Here is a 20931-nt window from a genome sequence, read left to right on the forward strand (position 1 = left end):
TCTCTGATTGGAGGAAAAAGAGTATCGTAGGCGGAAGAAGGCGTCGCATCTTCTCCATCAGGGCGGGTTGTCACTAGTTACAACAGCCACAAAGTCAACATTGGCTGTGTTGTAAAAATTTATGAAAACAAAACAAAAATGCTTTTTGATCTTAATGTAATGTTAGGCATAAGGTTAGCCGTTCAGTTAAGGTTAGGGTTACGTCTATGATTTTATTTTAAGAAGATACATTTTATAAATAGGCGGGGTTTTAGACATAATTCTAATTTTGTGGCTGTGGTAACTAGTGACAACCGTCAGGGCGGGAAATCAACCACACATGTCAACAGATTACACATTCCGAATGTCAACGCATTTTATCTAGCTACATATACCTAATTATTTTTAAACGGTGTAAGTTAACTGTAAAGTCCGGTTTCAATCAACTTTGGGTAAGTTGATTCTTATTACCAAAGCTATATAGCTAGCTAATGAGCACTGTTGCTACTTGCTAACTGTTCTGCGAGCTAGCTAACTGGTGGTTGTTATTGTTTAGCCAGCTAACGTTAGCTAGCTTGTCAAAGAAAGAGGTGAACGTCACCCTCTTTTTGACAGTCAAGTATGACTCGGTGACTAATGGGCAGTGATCTGTTTTCTAAATCCCATTTTCAAGGAAGAGCCATGCAGGCGTTTTTGAAAGGAACATCAACTCAAGGCACCAGACCTCTGAAAGAGAAAGGCACAGGGACCAGTGGAGAGAAGAAGCAGAAATCTGTCCCCTGGGTAGAGAAATAGTACGTTCAATTTCTCAGCGGTTGTAGTATAAGCCCTTGAGAATCTTCATTCATAGAATGTAATTACAGACACCCAAAGAATAGAAATGCTATTCGGTAGCTGCAGACAAATGTCTTGGTGATAATTAAAGTGGCTTAATATGTTTAGTCAGAAAGAAACCCCTACATTAATTTGATCAACACTGAAAACCCTACATTAATTTGATCAACACTGAAAACCCTTGTTTGGCTGTTTACAGTCGACCAAAATGTATGGAAGAGGTGGCGTTTCAAGAGGAGGTGGTTGCTGTGCTGAAGAAGACTATAGAGGGCGCTGATGTAAGTAGCCTCTTCAATTCCATGAGTAGTGACTTCATATGCTTAGGGTAAATACTGTCTGCCTGCGATTCTGTTTGAATATTACATGATTTCTGTTGCAGCTCCCCAATCTGCTGTTCTATGGACCACCTGGAACAGGAAAGACCTCCACCATCCTGGCTGCAGCCAGGGAACTTTATGGGTGAGAGGGACTCACCAGCTTTCCAGATTACTGCATTCCAACTGATGCAGATATGTGTTTGTGGGTTTCAGTGCTTGTCTACACCACAGTAAGTTTTCAGTGTCCCTTCCTTTCCACAGGCCAGAGCTGTACCGACAGAGAGTGCTGGAGCTGAATGCCTCCGATGAGAGAGGGATTCAGGTGGTGAGAGAGAAAGTCAAGAGATTTGCCCAGCTGACTGTAGCAGGCCACCGCACTGAGCAAGTACCAGTTTCCTTAACCTTCATTCACATACCCCCCCCAAACACACATGTAGCAAGCTCAATCTACACAACAAATCAGATCATATAATACATGTACTTTCCTTACCCCCTATAACAGTCAGCATATTGTTCATGTTAAATTAGGATATTAAAGCCTCTTTCCATTCCTTACCTCCGACAGTGGGAAACCATGCCCACCCTTTAAGATCATCATCCTGGATGAGGCTGACTCAATGACCAATGCTGCTCAGGCTGCTCTCAGACGCACCATGGAGAAGGAGTCCCGGACCACCCGCTTCTGTCTCATCTGCAACTACGTCAGCAGGTCGATTGGGCTTCGTATTCCAAGAGGCACTCTAGAATATGAAATCTATAAGTTGTATTTTTTTACACAACATTACAAACTCTTTGAGACACTTTACAATATGATGTAATAAATGTTAAATCTGTAGCTAAGCCAACTTAAATTGACTGATTTTATTTACAGGATTATTGAGCCCCTGACATCCAGATGCTCCAAATTCCGCTTCAAACCTCTAGCAAATCAGGTCCAAGAAGAGCGCCTGCTGGATATCTGTGACAAGGAGAATCTCAAGTACTCAAAGGAGGTAATGATTACAACTGTACACACTGCATCATCATTTTTTTACAATTATATTGGGTACTATCCCTAGAGTTTGGAAGGCGGTCCATGTGCTTCCTCTACATAAAGGTGGCGACCTGAGTGATCTAAATAATTATCGTCCCCTTACCAAACTCTCTTGCCTAGAAAAAATCCTGGAATCATTGATTAATACTCAGCTGGATTCCTTTTAACTGCTAAATATTTTCTGAATGTAAAACAGTCCAGGTTCAGACCAGGTCATAGTATCATCTCTACTACTTCCATGGTTTTAGATGATGTCATAAATTGTTTAGATACGAAGAAACACTACTGCCTTCTTCATTGACCAGTCCAAGGCTTTCGACACTGTGGATCACACCTTACTTATTCAGAAACTCTATGATTGGCTTAGATCGGACTGCTTGCAGCTGGTTTGAGAATTATTTCAAAGACAGAACAGTGTATACTTATTGATGGGGTTAAGTCAGGATTTCTAGACATAACAAAAGGTGTCACACAGGGTTCGATTCTTGGTCCAGTTCTTTGCACTATTTGTATTAACGGCATTGGTCTATCTGTACAAAACTAACTTTCATCTGTCATCTGCGTACACTGTTGTATACGCTACTGCCCCTACGGCAGCTCAGGCTCTGACTCCTCAATCTGCTTTTACTACCTTGCAGAAGGCCTTGGTTGACCAGAAGTTGATACTAAATGCTGGTAAAACCAAGTACATGTTATTTTCCAAATCATGTAATAATGTAACTGATGTTTTATGCATAAGTATGGTAGATGGTGCCCCAATTGATCGTGTCCCCGCCTATAAATATCTGAGCTTCTGGATTGAGGTAAAGCTATCTTTTAAAAAGCATGTTGACGAGTTAGTCAAGAAATTAAGAATGAAGTTGGGCTTCTTCCATAGGAATAGGACTTGCCTTTTATTAAATAGTAGAAAACAAATATTCAGTCCACATTTATTTCTGTTATAGATTATGGCGATATTATATACATGAATGCAGCTACCAGTGTTTTGAAGCCCTTGGACACAATTTATCATAGCACACAGAAACAAGAAACAAGTCTCTCACCGTTGCCGCTTGCTATAGACCGCCCTGGACACCATATGTGAATTGATTGCCCCCCAACTATGTTCAGAGCTCGTGCTGCTAGGTGACCCAAACTGGAACATGCTTAACACCCCGGCCATCCTACAATCTAAGTTTGCCCTCAATCTCACACAAATTATCAATGAACCTACCAGGTACAACCCCAAATCTGTAAACACGGGCACCCTCATAGATATCATCCTAACTAACTTGCCCTCCAAATACACCTCTGCTGTTTTCAACCAAGATCTCAGCGATCACTGCCTCATTGCCTGCATCCGTAATGGGTCTGCGGTCAAATGACCACCCGTCATCACTGTCAAACGCTCCCTAAAACACTTCAGCGAGCAGGCCTTTCTAATCGACCTGGAATGATATTGACCTCATCCCGTCAGTAGAGGATGCCTGGTTATTCTTTTAAAAGTGCCTTCCTCACCATCTTAAATAAGCATGCTCGGTTCAAAAAATGTAGAACCAGGAATAGATTTAGTCCTTGGTTCACTCCAGACCTGTCTGCCCTTGATCAGCACAAAAACATAATGTGGCGTACTGCATTAGCATCGAATAGCCCCGTGATATGCAGCTTTTCAGGGAAGTTAGGAACCAATATAAACAGGCAGTTAGGAAAGCTAAGGCTAGCTTTTTCAAACAGAAATTTGCATCCTGTAGCACAAACTCCAAAACGTTCTGGGACACTGTAAAGTCCATGGAGAATAAGAGCACCTCCTCCCAGCTGCCCACTGCACTGAGGAAACATTGTCACCACCGATAAATCCACTATAATTGAGAATTTCAATAAGTATTTTTCTACGGCTGGTCATGCTTGCCACCTGGCTACCCCAACCCCGGTCAACTGCCCGGCACCCCCCACAGCATCTCGCCCAAGCCTCCCCATTTCTCCTTCACCCAAATCCAGATAGCTGATGTTCTGAAAGAGCGGCAAAATCTGGACCCCTATTACTAGCCTGTTCAACCTCTCTTTCGTATCGTCGTATCGTTTGGGTTGACTCTTTTCTCTGTATACATCAATGATGTTGCTCTTGCTGCTGGTGATTCCCTGATCCACCTCTACGCAGACGACACCATTCTGTATACTTCTGGCCCCTCTTTGGACACTGTGTTAAGTAACCTCCAGACGAGCTTCAATGCCATACAACTCTCCTTCTGTTGCCTTCAACTGCTCTTAAATGCATGCTCTTCAACCGATCGCTGCCCGCACCTGCCTGCCTGCCCGTCCAGCATTACTACTCTGGACGGTTCTGACTTAGAATATGTGGACAACTACAAATACCTAGGTCTCTGGTTAGACTGTAAACTCTCCTTACAAACTCACATTAAGCATCTCCAATCCAAAATTAAATCTAGAATCGGCTTCCTATTTCGCAACAAAGCATCCTTCACTCATGCTGCCAAACATACCCTCGTAAAACTGACCATCCTACCGATCCTCGACTTCGGCGATGTCATTTAGAAAATATTCTCCAACACTCTACTCAACAAATTGCATGCAGTCTTTCACAGTGCCATCAATTTTTTACCAAAACCCCATATACTACCCACCATTGCGACCTGTACGCTCTCGTTGGCTGGCCCTCGCTTCATACTCGTCACCAAACCCACTGGCTCCAGGTCATCTACAAGTCTCTGCTAGGTAAAGCCCCGCCTTATCTCAGTTCACTGGTCACCATAGCAGCACCCACCCGTAGCACGCGCTCCAGCAGGTATATCTCACTAGTCACCCCCAAAGCCAATTCCTACTTTGGCCGCCTTTCCTTCCAGTTCTCTGCTGCCAATGACTGGAACAAACTGCAATAATCACTGAAGCTGGAGACTTATATCTCCCTCCCTAGCTATAAGCACCAGCTGTCAGAGCAGCTCACAGATCACTGCACCTGTACATAGCCCATCTGTAAATAACCCATCCAACTACCTTATCCCCATACTGTATTTATTTATCTTGCTCCTTTGCACCCCAGTATCTCTACTTGCACATTCATCTTCTGCACATCAATCACTCCAGTGTTTAATTGGTATATTGTAATTACTTCGCCACCATGGCCATATTTGCACACAATGTAGACTTTTTTCTACTGTATTATTGGCTGTATGTTTGTTTATTCCATGTGTAACTCTGTGTTACAGTATGTGTCGAACTGCTTTGCTTTATTCTTGGCCAGGTCGCAGTTGTAAATGAGAACTTGTTCTAAACTAGCCTACCTGGTTAAATAAAGGTTAAATAAAATAAAAAACACTTCATTTTTTAACATCAAACCGTTTTGACTGTTAGATGTTTTTATCATGAAGTTGGTTGGACCTTGCTAAAAACACGTAGGTCACTTCATTATTCTGTTTTTGTTTATAAAGCCTAACTCAAACTACAATTTACTTAACATCATTGTGAAAATATAGAAACTCGGATTACAACACTAGATGACAGGGTTGGTTAATGCTGGAGACTGCACGTGTATCCACAGAGCTGGGTAAATCTGTCTTTTCCTATCAGGCCCCTATCATGTGGAATAATCTCCAAGTAACGTTTCATTTGGATGTGTTGTTGTCTCTGGGTCAGTTTAGGAGAAAGGGATTTTTATATTGATAAATGTGTTTTGTTTTTGTGTATATAATATTTGCTATTTATTTATTTTGTGTTTTTTAATTGTGTATAATTTTATTTTCTGTATTGATCCCAAGGCACATTTGCAAATGAGACCTAGGTCTCAATGTGTTTTTCCCCTTGTTAAATGAAAGTGAATAAAAATCGTCTTCCATTCTGTTTTCCTGCAGGGTATTGCAGCGTTGGTGAAGGTTTCAGAAGGGGATCTTAGAAAAGCCATAACCTTTCTTCAAAGTGCTGCACGGCTGAACACAGATAATGAGATCACAGAGAATGCGGTCATAGAGATAGCAGGGGTGAGTGCTTTTATTGTATTTCACTCAACAAGTTGCCTGTTTTTTGCACTGTGCAGTCTAGTCAAAAGAGAGGTATCCAACTTTGCTGACACCTATGCTCACATTCCTCTCTAAGGTTGTTCCTCCCAAGATGATTGACAATTTGCTCAAAATCTGTTTCAAGGGAACATTTGAAAAACTAGAGATTGCTGTTCGGGTATGCACATTCACTTTTTATTGCTGCTTCATTACATAGGGATCGAAAATCTAACTGCATGACACTTTTAATGTAGCAGCTTTCTGTCAGACTAATCACCCGGCCATTCTGCCACTTACAGAACATGGTAGATGAGGGCTATGCTGCCACACAAATCATCAACCAGCTACACGAAGCCATCATAGAGGAAGAGCTGAATGACAAGCAGAAGTCTGCCATCACAGAAAAGATGGCAGTAGGTGTTTCAAAATGGCATAACTTACATCAATGTGGCAATCTTATTTTACAATAGTAGTGACTTATTGATTTGTCTCATTTTTCAGGTGGTTGACAAGTGTTTAGTGGATGGTGCAGATGAGTACCTGCAGATGCTGAGTATGTGTTCTGTGATCATGCAGCAAGCTACTCTGAGTAACTGACTCCAGAACCTCATGGATCATTCCTCTCCATATGCATCTAGACCAACAGCTTTTTCTATACATTTTTGTAGGTTGACTGTATTAAAATGTTATTGTTTCCTGTAAATACTGTCTTTGTCAATCAGGGCTGTTCAAGTCATATTTTAGGGGTCAGTGTTATAGAAAGTTCACATTTCTGAGTCAGTTAGGAAACAAACAAGTAACCATATTTTATATTTAAAAAATAAAATATGGATGCTTCATGGCAGACATGTACATACTGTCCATAATATACATCATATATACACACACATCACTTTTCAATGCATTTGAAAAGTAGGATTACAGATGTAACAGATCAACATTGTCAGTCTAGTGTAGTTAATATGTTGACTGCTTCAGCACACTCGGAGAGTGTGACAGGGCGAGAGTCTGCCAGGTCAGGTGGCGCTGCATGTGTACTGTCCTGCTTCTGTGATTCTGGTAGCTGATGGAGGTAATCACATAGCAAAGACCTCACCGCCTCGCCATTGGAGTCATCCAGACATGCAGGAGCTAGGTCACACGGCTGGGAAAGGCTTTGGCTCGTCTCTTCAAGCCACTTCTCCATAAAGGGATCATTATTCATCTCACACATATTATGTAGAATGCAGCATGCCTGAGTCATCACAGGGATCAGGGCAGCATTGCTGTTGTTGCGCTTTAAGCACTGCCAGCGGGCTTTCAGGCGACGAAAGGTACCCTCAATAGGGGTCCGTGCATGGCTTAGCTGAGTATTAAATGCACGTTGCTGAGGTGTTAGTTGAGGTGACTCTGGATAACATTTGAGCAACCAGGTCTGCAAAGGAAAGGCTGCATCACCCAACAGCACATAGCCAAGAGGTTGGCCCATGAGTTTGTGAGGTGTCTTCGGTGACAGTCCCCCTTCTCTCGCCAACATCCATAGTTCAGAGCCCTGCAGTATGGTTGCATCATCAGTGCTGCCTGAAAAGCCTACACGGATGTCCCAGAAGTGACCATGTCCATTCACAACTCCCTGCACCACCGTGGAGGGCCATCCTTTGCTGTTCCAGCCATCACTGGTTTGGCTTTGAGATTTCACAGAAATGTGAAGGGAATCAATGACACCCACACAATGAGGGAAACCCCACTGTGTGTTGAACGCAGCTGCAATTTCCTCCAGCTCCTGTTCACTTGGCTGATGAATGAAGAGTGGCTTCAGCACTGTCACAATGATATTGCATATGTCTCGTACACATTTGATTACTGTGGTGCTGCTTGTGCCAAGTAGGTCACCGATAGAGAGATAGTCCAAGTTGGTGGCCAACCGTAATATAACCATTGCCACGCGTTTCTCCAGAGAGACATGACAGGTAGGATCTTTTACTTCCGGCCTGAGCTGGTCACAGAGTTGGTCAAATGTGTCCTTGGTCAGATGGAATGTGTTGATCCAGTCTTGAGGATGGAACTCCTTAGTCACAACCCTCTCCCACCAGTCTGATTTAGGCTCTGCAGGTGAGTAATGTCTCATGGGTGAGGGTCTTGAGGGGGAGGATGGTCTTGAAGGTGAGCTTGGTGGTGGCTGAAACTAAAAAAAAGATATAGCAGTTATGGATATTTGAATTGCTACTTTTTACTCATTGAAAAACTGTTAAAGTTGGAATGTTTGAATCACCTAGGCTATTTGATTTTGTCTTTGAAATACTGCATGTGTTCTCTTGAAACATACACTTTACCCTTCTTAATGATCATATCACACACACACACCAACCCAATTTAAATTAGAAAGTATAAATTAAGACTATTGTGATCTCTACACAACATCCAAAACATTCCTTTTAGAAGTGCATTTGTTACTTACTGTATGTGCAAGCCTCTTCATTTTTTTGAGGATATACATTCTATGTCTGATATGCCGTTGGATTTCCATCCGTTTATCCATGATGGCTTTCCTAATCTTCTCTCTACGCCTCATGGACAAATACAGAAGCCTCGACCTCCGTTCCACAACAGCTTTCTTCATAGAACTCTCCATGGCTTAGTGTCGAATCTAGCTAGCTACAGCATCAAAATGGAGACATGCATGCAGCTAACTGCTATGTTTTCAAGCTCAATTTGAGCTAGATAACGTTAACTCATAATTCCATGGGTGTTATCAGCACAGCCATGTATTAAGATACATAGATGGCTCTGGTTATGAGTATTTTTGGGCTAAACTCTTTGCTTGCTAGCTAACCTGTGTATATTGTTAGCAAAGGAAGTAGCTACGTTGATTAGCTAACCTAACGACATAGCTTATGTGCGTTTTCAGAATTCACCAAACGGACGTTAGCTAGTTGCAGCAGCATTCCTCTCATCTGGCAACAACGTGTGACTGACTGTTCAGTGTTTTGATTTGAACAGTTTAGCTACGTAAGCATTTCCCACAATGCATTGCAATTTGGTCAGTAACATTTTATGCCGGCTAACTAGCTAGCACACAGAACTTTTACTTCTTTCATTCTACATTATTGCTCTTCAGTTGCTCGTGAATAAGAGAAAGATTATACTGGTGTGTCCTGACACCTGCACTAGATTTTAGAATATTTACTTCCGTGTCCAAGGCAGTGTGTGTGGTATTTGGTAGTTTATCAGAGTTAGCTTAGCTTGCTAACGTTACCAAGCAGATGAGAGGGCTCCCTGTCTATTCTTCCGGACCTTAGTGAAGTTAGCTAGCTATCTGTGGTTTAGTGAAATGTCATCGACGTAGACTGAACCCTCGTTTCTTTGGTTGTGTTGTTTCTGTTAACTTGGTAAAAAGAATACCTGGCATGCAAAGTGCAGAGGATCAGTGCCAGCAGTAGACTGCTCTTTTAACTGTGGCTTTCCAATCAAGATCCAGCCAGCGAGGCACTACCACTACTATGGACCAAGAGTATCAGCGTCGCCTGCTTCGGCAGATCAACATTCAGAACGAAAACACCAGCCCCATTGTGAGTATTCATTATCATGCCACTCTCGCTTTTATTTTATTACTGGGAACATTTCTGAAGTGTTATTAAAAGGAAGGTGTGTCTCACCTAACCAAAGTGGTGCAGTGATGACCATACTATTAGAACGATGTTATTTTAAAAGGGCACTGGCACTTGTTGGTTCCTCATTTACCTGTCATGATTCATCATTAGTGATTATTTTACATATTGTCATTGTACAGAAGGTGCCCGAGGTGATGCGAAACCTGACGCCCAACAACTCCCCAATGTCCTCTCCCAGCAAGCATGGTGACAGGTTCATCCCATCCCGTGCAGGGGCCAACTGGAACATCAACTTCCACAGAATCAATGTATATGTCACTTAAACCTCTTTAATACCCTATCAATTTGTTAAAGGAATTTAATTCCTATATGTTTATCAACCAATTCAATTAAAACACTCTGACCATTCATAAGAATTTGTAAGATACTTATTTGCATAAAATGGACAGAAACCAGTCTCAAAATCAATCAATAGCATTTATTCTTGAGAGTACTGATCATAGTACAATTTACATCAGGTTATATAATAATAATGATGTCATAGGTTTTAAAATGTCCTTCCTCCTCTCGGATACAATGGCAATATAGTTCACAGCCTCCTCACATTGTCTGCCACCTACAACCAGCCCAATGTCTCTCTCCTCCCTGGGTAGAGACAGAATGTCCTGTAAGGAACACATCATTCCAGCCTGTCTGATGATAACTCCATTCTTTCTAACAAGGGACAGACATTCCTTGTTCCAATTCTTCATTCCAATTTCACACATTATATTCAGCATTATGATTATAATAAGATTCATACATCCAAACAGTAGCATAGTAGTATTCTGTTTAGTTATAATTCTAAGTCAAATGTATACATATTTTAGTCATTATTCATAAAAATCCCATAACACAATTATAATACTTTACTTCACTATAGCTTCTTTTATTGACACATTTAGTCAGCTCATGGTGAAATGTGTATGTGATCTGTGTTTTTAGGAGAATGAGAAATCACCAAGCCCGAATAGAAAAACAAAGGATGTGACATCTGATAGCAGCAAGGGTAAGTTACATGACAATCAATGCCACATCAGATGAAATTACTAACATTTAAGAACTTCTTACATTATAGTAGTTAATGTAACTCTGGTTCTGTATTAGCAGATGGGCTGGCCTACTCTGCTTTGCTGAAAAATGAGCTGCTCGGAGCAGGCATTGACAAAGTTCAGGACCCCCAGACAGAGGACAGACGGTTGCAGCCATCCACGCCGGAAAAGAGGAGTCTCTTCAGTGTAAGAATCTCATTTGTTTCCAAGCTACATGAAGTTATTCTGGAGCAAGGTCTGACCCAAATCTTTTCCTTTATGTGCAGTACTCACTCAGTGCTAGGAGCACAACAGATGAGGACAATGGCATCTCTCCCTACTCATTGTCACCTGTCAGTAGCAAAAGGTAAATTCATAAGTTGGTGTCTCTGTAAAGATGCAGGGTGGTTACTGTTAACTTCAAATCAATGTTTTTTCATTTGGTTTGTTTTCTTTCTGTGCAGTCAGAAGTTGCTACGGTCACCCAGGAAGCAGACTCGTAAAATCTCAAAGATCCCATTCAAGGTCTTGGATGCTCCAGAACTACAGGATGACTTCTACCTCAACCTTGTGGACTGGTCTGCTTTAAATGTGCTGAGTGTTGGCTTAGGCACATGCGTCTATCTCTGGAGTGCCTGCACCAGCCAGGTACTGCTTGTGTGACTAATACATGTGCATATGATTTAATTAGCCTCTCATTACACATGGTGTTCGTTTCTATACAAACCCTCAGAGAGCATTGATTTGTCTTTCCAGGTAACTCGTCTGTGTGACTTATCAGTGGAGGGAAATTCTGTTACATCCGTGGGCTGGTCAGAGAGAGTGAGTTCAACTCCATATAATCTGCCGTTTGTAAATCCCACCATAACACTTTTTACTTGCTCTAGGTGTTTTTTGTGTGTGTGGTTGGCTGACTCCAATGCTGTGCGTTTCTGATTCAGGGCAATCATGTGGCGGTGGGGACTCACAAAGGCTACGTACAGATCTGGGATGCAGCAGCTGGCAAAAAGCTCTTTACGCTAGAGGGTCACACTGCTAGAGTTGGTGAGCACTCAGTGGAAATTCCCTGTTATAGATGTAGCATACTAGTTGTTCATTTCATCGGTCTCTCCCTCACCATTCCCATGTCTGATCTTCCACAGGTGCACTGGCATGGAACGCAGACCAGTTGTCATCAGGTAGTCGAGACCGTATGATCCTGCAGAGGGACATTCGCACACCACCTCTCCAGTCTGACCGTCAGTTGCAGGGTCACCGGCAGGAAGTGTGTGGTCTGAAGTGGAGTACAGACCACCAGCTGCTTGCCTCTGGGGGCAACGACAATAAGGTATAATAGCATATATCATGACTCTGTGTCCACATCCCTCAGATATGGCTTTTAACATAGATTAGCCAAGTTTACAACATAACAACCTCACCAACCATGTATGTCTGTTCTGGTTATGGCCTGCATTTCTCTCAGCTGCTTGTGTGGAACCACTCTAGTACGGCACCAGTGCAGCAGTACACGGATCACCTAGCTGCAGTCAAAGCCATCGCCTGGTCCCCCCACCAGCACGGGCTGTTGGCATCTGGGGGAGGAACGGCTGACCGCTGCATTCGCTTCTGGAACACACTCACCGCACAGCCACTGCAGTGCATGGACACAGGCTCGCAGGTCTGCAACCTGGCATGGTCGAAACATGCCAATGAACTGGTACATACCACTCAGTGTTGTGATGGTGATCCTAACGTTATTTAAACCTTGATGGCACTTTGATGGTTTGGTGGCACTCTCCCTTTTCTATAGGTCAGCACACATGGTTACTCTCAGAATCAGATCCTGGTGTGGAAATATCCTGCACTCAGTCAAGTAGCCAAGCTTACTGGACACTCGTACAGGGTGCTCTACCTGGTAAGTAACATTGTCTTGTTTTGATGTTCCTAACCTCCTAGCTTTTCCTAATGTTCTGATATTGTCTATCCCCTGCACTATGAAGGCAATGTCTCCTGATGGTGAGGCCATCGTCACAGGGGCTGGTGATGAAACGCTACGCTTCTGGAATCTCTTTAGTAAAACACGGTCAACAAAGGTGCTAAAACGGAGTTGGTTTTTCACATTTGTGTACAGTACACACTACTCAAATCTGCTCTTAAAATTACAGTACTTGTCTGTTTTACTTTCTTGTTGTCCTGCGATTTTAAATTAACTTCTTCCTCTTTTTATTCAGGAATCAGTGTCAGTTTTAAACCTCTTTACCAGGATAAGATAACGGCAACGCAGGAATAGACTTGATGGAGTGCCTTGAATTCATCACAACATTCATCAACACAATGCAAAAGAATGACTTAACATGGACATGACATCTTGTCATGGAGGAGGAAAGAACTGTTTTACTTTGCCCAGAAACAAGTGAAACTGGATCATTTTCAGATAGAAAATAATTTGTCCTCAATGTTTTTATTAGATTTTTTTCTATTCATGTACACTTCAATATACAGTTATGCTTTTTCTATGTTGATTTTTGTATTCCATGTCTATGTTGAAAGTATGTGTTAAAGGAGCCTTAAAGTACAATGTAGAGAAATGGATCTACAATTTAATTTTTTTTTGCCATTTGAAATTCTATATTTGAATGTTATATAGACTGGGGCAAATTGTATAATATAATGGGACAATCATGGCAATCCATGGCACTTGTTTTAAGAAAAACAATTAACTTTTGGAATTAAAAAAATAGCCACTAAATGTGTCAAAGCACTACATTGAATATAGTAGGGTGGAGTAAACAAAACTGAGTAAAATGTGATGTTAAATTGCTGGAACTCAAGAACAAGAGTATTGCAAAAAATGTCTTGTGTTTTCTTAGACTTTACTGAGATATAGTTCATATAAAGGAAATTAGCTAAATAAATCAATTAGACCCTAATGTATGGATTTCACATGACTGGGAATAAAGAATTGCATCTCTTGGTCACAGACACCTTAAAAAAAAGTGCTGTGGATCAGAAAACCAGTCAAGTATCTGGTGTAACCACCATTTTCCTCATGCAGTGAGACACATCTCCTTCGCTTAAGAGTTGATCAGGCTGTTGATTGTGGTCTTTGGAATGTTGTCCCACTCTTCAATGGCTGTGCGAAGATTCTGGATATTGGCGGGAACTGGAACACGCTGTCATACAGGGCGATCCAGAGCAGCCCAAACATGCTAAATGGGGGACATTTCTGGTGAGTATGCAGGCCATGGAAGAACTGGGACATTTTCAGCTTCTAGGAATTGTGTACAGATCCTTGCGACATGGGGCCATGCATTATCATGATCAAACATGAGGTGATGGCGGAGAATGAATGGCACAGCAATGGGCCTCAGGATCATGTCACGGTATCTCTGTACATTCAAATTGACATTAAGAAAATGCACTTGTGTTTGTTGTATGTTACATAGACTGGGGCAAAAATGTACAGCTTATGCCTGCCCATAGCATAACCCCACTGCTACCATGGGGTAGTCTGTAAACAACGTTTACATCAGCAAACCTCTCGTCCACACGACGGCATACACACCAGCAGCCCAGTACATTTGAAACCAGGCTTTATCTGTAAAGAGCACACTTTGAAGGTGAGCATTTGCCCACTGAGGTCGGTTACGATGTCGATCTGCAGTCAGGTCAAGACCCTGATGAGGATGACGAGCATGCAGATGAGCTTCCTTGAGGCGGTTTCTGACAGTTTGTGCAGAAATTCTTTGGTTGTGCAAACTCACCGTTTCATCAAATGCCCGGGTGGCTCCTCCAGACCATCCTGCAGATGAAGAAGTCGGATGTGGAAGTTCTGGGCTGGTGTGGTTACACGTGGTCTGCGGTTGGGAGGCCGGTTGGATGTACTGCCAAATTCTTTAAAACAATGCTTATGGTAGAGAAATTAACATTGAATTCTCTCCCAATAGCTCTGGTGGACATTTCTGCATTTCAATTGCACACTCCTTCAAAACTTGAGACATCTGTGGCATTGTGTTGTGTGACAAAACTGCACATTTTAGAGTGGCCTTTTATTGTCCCCAGCACAAGGTGCACCTGTGTAATGATCATGCTGTTTAATCAGCTTCTTGATATGCCACACCTGTCAGGTGAATGGATTATCTTGGCAAAGGAGAAACACTCACCAACAGGGATGTAAACACATTTTTGCACAAAAATATTAGATAAATAAGCTTTCATGCATTCTGGGATGTTTTATTTCAGCTCATGAAACATGGGCCCAACACATGTGTTTATATTTTTTTCAGTATACTTTTTAAATGTGCATCTGTCGTCATGAGCCAATCTAAACAACCATCTGGTTTTGGCCTATTAGCAGGGCCGGCCCCCCATTAGGCAAGATTAGGCCCCAGCCTATGGCGCACTTCAATTTGGGGCGGCATTTTGACAATTTGGCTGCCGCCCTCCGGCGCTACCAGCTCATAGCCTTGCTGCAGTTCGACTAGTTTTGGACTTGATAGACTACAATGAGCACATTATGGAAGACGGCTTTATTTTATTTGTAGACTTTTACAAGGCATTTGATACAGTTGAACATTATTTTATTTTTGAGATTCTTAGATTTTTTGGTTTTGATCAATATTTTCAAAGTGTAATTAAGACACTTTACAATATTAGTAACAGCTCTGTTAAATTATCACATGGAACTTCACAAAGATTCGACATTAGACTTGGAATTAAACAAGGATGCCCAATTTCTTATTTTCTTATTTTTATTGGTCAGACAAGTTATGGCACATCATATAAATAAGGATAGTTTTAGGGGTATTCAGATACAAGACAAAGAGAAAAAAAATCACAATTGGCTGATGACACCACCTTTTTTTTAAAGATCATAATGAAGTCAAAAAAGCTATTGAGTGTATTAATGTCTTCTCACATGTATCAGGTTTATCTCTGAATATTAGGACATGTGAATTATTTGTGTTGAAAAGATGTGACTTAAACACAGTATGTAATATACCTGTAAAAGATGTGATCACATATCTTGGTATTAAAGTTAGCAAAGATCAGAAAGAAAGGGCCAACTTAAATTTCTCTCCTATTGTAGAGAAAATTGGAAAGAGATTTAACTCCTGGTTATTAAGACATCTTTCTTTATCTGGACGTGTACTTTTATCAAAATCTGAAGGTCTGTCCCGATTAGTTTATACCTCCCTTGCCTTGGATGTTCCTCTGTCAGTAAACTAAAATGGTTGATACTACATGATTTAACTTCATATGGAGGAATAAACCTCATTATTTAAGAAAAGCGGTAATATATAGCACCCAAAGTGAGGGAGGGTTGAATGCTCTGGATTTTAAAACCTCTAATATAATATTTAAGATTAAATGGATACAAAACTATTTAAGAAATAAGGATTGCATCTGGAATATTATCCCTAATTTAATATTCAAACAGATTGTTGATCTAGAACTCTTACTCAAATGCAACTTTGATGTGGGTAAAATCCCTATTAAGCTTGCAAACTTTCATCCACAAGTACTTCTAACTTGGAACCTCATGTACAAACACAATTTTTCCCCACATAGGTATACAATCTGAGATAATAAAGACATAAATACAAAAACAAGTCTTTATTTTTCCAGAACTGGTTTGACAACATTATTTGGGTTAAACAATTATTGAATAATGATTGACAATTATATGATTATCCAGAATTTATTAGAACACACAATGTTACATTCACTACTGGGGAGTATCAAATTGTTGTTAGAGCTGTCCCTAAAGGTGCTATTCTTCTTTAAGGAGAATATAACAATACTCCAAGTGCAACTGTTGAGGATTTTGTAGCCTCAATACAATTAGAAGGAATTGACATTTTAAACTATAAATGTAATTACATGTATATAAGGAAAATATGTCAATATGTTACTATTCCCTCTGCTAAAATGTACTGGAATGCAGCCCTAGGACAAGTGAACTGGAACAAAGTTTTGTTCTTATCTGGTAAGTATTGTATATCTAATAAGGTGAAAGAAGTATCATACAAACTCATTCATAGAATCTACCCTGTAAAGACCTTTATTATACACAGATTTAAAATAGATATGGATAACAAATGTGTATTTTGTGGTTGTGACCCAGAAACTCTTGACCATTTATTTTGGGACTGTTCTTATGTCAGAAGATTTTGGAGTGAGTTAGAAGATTTTATTTTAAAAGAAACGACTATTAATGTTAATTTGATGTTAATTTGAATATGTTTTATTTTGATCCAAATGATATGGACCCTGATTTAACTTTCATTGTTAATTTGTTTATCTTTCATGGAAGATTCTTTGTCCATAAAATGAAGTGGGCAGAGAACAAACCCATCTTCACATTATTTAAGATAGAATTTAAATATTATTTTGAAATGATCAGTAAATGTAAAAACAAAAAAGCAATAGGCACCATAAAAGTATTTAACAAATTGAAAATGAATCTTGATATGTAATATCAAACAAGTACTCTTGTTTGTATATTTCTATTGTTTTGTATTTGTTGTGTGCATACATTTTTTAAAAAGCAAGTTCAAATCAACAAAAAAATGCCTTGCTGCAGTTCCCGCTCCCACCCCATTCCCGCTTCTCGAAGTTCACTCCCACTATCCTTGGTAGCTATGGTGATGTGTGTGTTTATATGGGATTATCCAATTGTGAAACATTAATAAAAATGAATCTGACAATTAAATGATTGTATTTGTATTATGTTTGTGTGTGTCGAAAACGATTAGTGATTAAGGCAGTAGCCTAACCTAGCTTGTTAACGTTAGCTAGCTACTACTAGTGGATATTATTTTAGCTAAAAGTAATCTATAGAGATTTGAAACAATTTGCTACCATGTCTAAGAGACAAAAACTATCAGGACGCGAATATGTTTTTTAAAACAATGAGAAAAGAGGCACAATCTCAAACCAAAGAAAAATTCGCTGGTGAAATTGTCCAGCGTGCAGCAATGTCCATCAGCTGGTGTGGAGAATGACAAGCCTACGAGGACAGGCCATTCATTCGCCGAGAACGACGAACCCTAGTTCGCTGATCCTAGCAGCGAAGAGGGCAAACCGGAGGAGTCCGAGCCATGCACTTCCACCAAAGATTAAAGCTCTCTGGCTGGACAAGAACAGGTGGTCGCACCAGGCCTAGCCACACCTCCAAACAATGCCGGTGAAGACCCTACTATCTTGGACCCAGATTCAGATTCGTCGCTCCCCGTCCCAGATGACAGTGGTGGTGCTGCTGCTATATCCGAACTCCCAGACAAAAATATAAAAGATCCCGGTGAGTGGCCAAAATATAGGAATGGATCTTTAAGGGATATGTTAGTGCAGGCTGGGCCACATCAGGATAAGGAGGGGAATTTCCCAAGAGACGAGGGACAATGAAAGTTTTCTGTGGCCCACTACAATAGGAGGATGGCGAATGGGGAGAGACCAAGGCTTGTCTATTCCAAGCAAAACTACTAGATATGCTAGTTCTAGGTCCAAAGAAACAAAGAGATCTGTTGGAACTGACAATTAATCTTAATGGTTGTACAGTCATTTCAAATAAAACTGTGAAGGACCTCGGCGTTACTCTGTACCCTGATGTCTCTTTTGACGAACATATCAGAATATTTCAAGGACAGCTTTTTTTCATCTTTGTAACATCAGAAACTTTCTGTCGAAAAATGATGCAGAAAAATTAATCCATGTTTTTGTCAGTTCTAGATTAGACTACTGCAATGCTCTACTTTTCGGCTACCCAGATAAAGCACTAAATAAACTTCTGTTAGTGCTAAACACGGCTTCTAGAATCTTGACTAGAACCCAAAAAATGGATCATATTACTCCAGTGCTAGATTCTCTACACTGGCTTCCTGTTAAGGCTAGGGCTGATTTCAAGGTTTTACTGCTAACCTACAAAGCATTACATGGGCTTGCTCCTACCTATCTTTCCGATTTGGTCCTGCCATACATACCTACAAGATATGCTATGGTCACAAGACCCAGGGCTCCTTATTGTCCCTAGAATTTCTAAGCAAACAGCTGGAGGCAGAGCTTTCTCCTATAGAGCTCAATTTTTATGGAATGGTCTGCCTATCCATGTGAGAGACGCAGACTCTGTCTCGACCTTTAAGTCTTTATTGAAGACTCATATCTTCAGCAGGTTCTATGATTGAGTGTAGTCTGGCCCAGGGGTGTGAAGGTGAACGGAAAGGCACTGGAGCGTCGAACCGCCCTTGCTGTCTCTGCCTGGCCGGTTTCCCTCTCTCCACTGGGATTCTCTGCCTCTAACCCTATTACGGAGGCTGAGTCACTGGCTTACTGGTGCTCTTTCATGCGTCACTTGATGGGGTTGAGTCACTGACGTGATCTGGTCCGGGTTGGCGCCCCCCTCGTGGTCGTGCCGTGGGGGAGATCTTTGTGGGCTATACTCGGCCCTGTCTCAGGGTAGTAGGTTGGTGGTTGAAGATATCCCTCTAGTGGTGTGGGGGCTGTGCTTTGGCAAAGTGGGTGGGGTTATATCCTACCTGTTTGGCCCTGTCCGAGGGTATCGTCGGACAGGGCCACAGTGTCTCCCGTCCACTCCTGTCTCAGCCTCCAGTATTTATGCTGCAATAGTTTGTGTCGGGGGGCTAGGGCCAGTCTGTTATATCTGGAGTATTTCTCCTGTCTCTTCCGGTGTCCTGTGTGAATTTAAGTATGCTCCCTCTAATTCTCTCTCTCTCTTTTCTCTTATTCTCTCTCTCTACTTTCGGAGAACCTGAGCTCTAGGACCATGCCTCAGGACTACCTGGCCTGATGACTCCTTGCTGTCCCCAGTCCACCTGGTCATGCTGCTGCTCCAGTTTCAACTGTTCTGCCTGTGGCTATGGAACCTTGACCTGTTCACTGGACGTGCTACCTTGTCCCGGACCTGCTGTTTTGGACTCTCTCTCTACCGCACCTGCTGTCTCTAACTCTGATTGATCGCTATGAAAAGCCAACTGACATTTTCTCCTGAGGTGCTTTCCTGTTGCACCCAAAACAACCACTGTGATCATTATTATCTGACCCGCTTGTCATCTATGAACGTTTGAACATCTTGACCATGTTCTGTTATAATCTCTACCCAGAAGAGGACTGGCTCAGAGCCTGGTTCCTCTCTAGGTTTCTTCCTAGGTTCTGGCCTTTCAGGGAGTTTTTCCTAGCCACTGTGCTTCTACATCTGCATTGCTTGCTGTTTGGGGTTTTAGGCTGGGTTTCTGTACAGCACTTTGTGACATCGGCTGATGTAAAAAGAACTTTATAAATACATTTGATTGATAGATTTTTTTTAACATGTGGGATATTATTAATGAGAAACTTGTTTTCCTACTATAGGTAGCAGGTTGCATAATGATATCAACATTGTAACTCTCCGATGCAGGGGTTAAATATAATTGGAGTTTATTTCTTCATCTTCCAAAAAATAAGTAGTAAACCTACCTGTTCGACAGACACAATTATCCTACCCATTGATGTCGTTATAGCCAAATACTCCAACACTGTCGCATGCACTGATTAAATACCTGTGTCTGGGAAGGGCTTGGTGTGTTTGACTAAAACCAGGGCTCGAATTGAGTGAGGGTATCACATACCCTTTGTTAAATAAAAGGGCAAAAAGGAATCTATTGTTTGCTTTATATTTTGAAATAAATACATAAATCGTATCCAGATGACATAAAGTGTTCTATAACAATGCTTAACTATGTGATGCCTTATGGTAGAAACAAGATCTTAAATGACTGTGAAAGACGTGACTCCGATGCATATGGGGATATATTGATTCCTCTCTATGACAATCTGAAGCTAAACTCCAGCCTATAATATTCGAGGAGATAATAAAAAATACCATGCTATTCTGTCCCTATATAAACTGAGCTTTTTTCTTTCCGAAATGAGAAGATGTTTGTTTAATCCCAGGCAGTTTTTAGGGAAGCACTTCTGTTGCTGGGTTATACAACGGATGAGTACCCAGCAGTTGAAGCTTACAGTTTTCTGCGTCAGTAGAGCCTGTCTGGGTGGAAAGGTACTTCTGAAAGTGCCATGCTTAGATTCATAAGAATGTCTAAGATGTAATTATTTTTGTCTCGGCTAGGGCGGCAGAACATCCAG

General features: G+C 41.3%; 3 protein-coding genes across 7 annotated transcripts; 2 read left to right on the forward strand and 1 right to left on the reverse strand.

Moving 5' to 3' along the window:
• The first annotated feature begins 64 nt into the window (after positions 1 to 64).
• LOC129810553 (replication factor C subunit 4-like) lies at positions 65 to 6855 on the forward strand. 2 transcript variants are annotated; one of them, XM_055861160.1, is made up of 11 exons: positions 65 to 431; positions 657 to 773; positions 1013 to 1091; positions 1193 to 1272; positions 1392 to 1511; positions 1696 to 1839; positions 2002 to 2122; positions 6009 to 6134; positions 6250 to 6330; positions 6452 to 6565; positions 6654 to 6855. In XM_055861160.1, exons 2-11 carry the CDS (start codon positions 661 to 663, stop codon positions 6747 to 6749), a joined length of 1074 nt encoding a protein of 357 aa, XP_055717135.1. In that variant the 5' UTR covers positions 65 to 431; positions 657 to 660; the 3' UTR covers positions 6750 to 6855. The 2 variants fall into 2 exon arrangements, with proteins under 2 accessions (XP_055717135.1, XP_055717133.1); XM_055861158.1 differs by having other exon boundaries at positions 66 to 431; positions 653 to 773.
• LOC129810551 (uncharacterized) lies at positions 6326 to 8763 on the reverse strand. Its single transcript, XM_055861156.1, has 2 exons — positions 8590 to 8763; positions 6326 to 8316 (listed from the first exon to the last, which is right to left on the reverse strand). The coding sequence occupies exons 1-2, from the start codon at positions 8761 to 8763 to the stop codon at positions 7096 to 7098; spliced, it is 1395 nt and encodes a 464-aa protein (XP_055717131.1). The 3' UTR covers positions 6326 to 7095.
• Positions 8764 to 9418: 655 nt separating this feature from the next.
• LOC129810549 (fizzy-related protein homolog) lies at positions 9419 to 13808 on the forward strand. 4 transcript variants are annotated; one of them, XM_055861152.1, is made up of 13 exons: positions 9419 to 9700; positions 9922 to 10050; positions 10727 to 10790; positions 10889 to 11019; positions 11100 to 11179; positions 11277 to 11460; positions 11569 to 11634; positions 11754 to 11856; positions 11955 to 12139; positions 12275 to 12508; positions 12602 to 12706; positions 12792 to 12884; positions 13023 to 13808. In XM_055861152.1, the coding sequence occupies exons 1-13, from the start codon at positions 9632 to 9634 to the stop codon at positions 13062 to 13064; spliced, it is 1485 nt and encodes a 494-aa protein (XP_055717127.1). In that variant the 5' UTR covers positions 9419 to 9631; the 3' UTR covers positions 13065 to 13808. The 4 variants fall into 4 exon arrangements, with proteins under 4 accessions (XP_055717127.1, XP_055717128.1, XP_055717129.1 ...); XM_055861153.1 differs by having other exon boundaries at positions 10892 to 11019; XM_055861154.1 differs by lacking the exon at positions 9922 to 10050.
• The last annotated feature ends 7123 nt before the right edge of the window (positions 13809 to 20931 follow it).

Source organism: Salvelinus fontinalis, chromosome 14 (genome assembly GCF_029448725.1).
Source record: "Salvelinus fontinalis isolate EN_2023a chromosome 14, ASM2944872v1, whole genome shotgun sequence".
Taxonomy (NCBI): Eukaryota; Metazoa; Chordata; class Actinopteri; order Salmoniformes; family Salmonidae; genus Salvelinus; species Salvelinus fontinalis.

Bases quoted from the DNA above. Each gene is read 5' to 3' on its own strand.
- LOC129810553 (XM_055861160.1), top strand. From the start codon at position 661: ATGCAGGCGTTTTTGAAAGGAACATCAACTCAAGGCACCAGACCTCTG. The intron at 774-1,012 runs GTACGTTCAATT...GGCTGTTTACAG, and splicing joins GTCCCCTGGGTAGAGAAATA to TCGACCAAAATGTATGGAAG. The intron at 1,273-1,391 runs GTGAGAGGGACT...TCCTTTCCACAG, and splicing joins GCAGCCAGGGAACTTTATGG to GCCAGAGCTGTACCGACAGA.
- LOC129810551 (XM_055861156.1), bottom strand. From the start codon at position 8,763: ATGGAGAGTTCTATGAAGAAAGCTGTTGTGGAACGGAGGTCGAGGCTT. The intron at 8,317-8,589 runs GTAAGTAACAAA...TCTTTTTTTTAG, and splicing joins TGAAGAGGCTTGCACATACA to TTTCAGCCACCACCAAGCTC.
- LOC129810549 (XM_055861152.1), top strand. From the start codon at position 9,632: ATGGACCAAGAGTATCAGCGTCGCCTGCTTCGGCAGATCAACATTCAG. The intron at 10,051-10,726 runs GTATATGTCACT...CTGTGTTTTTAG, and splicing joins TCAACTTCCACAGAATCAAT to GAGAATGAGAAATCACCAAG. The intron at 11,020-11,099 runs GTAAGAATCTCA...CTTTATGTGCAG, and splicing joins AAAAGAGGAGTCTCTTCAGT to TACTCACTCAGTGCTAGGAG.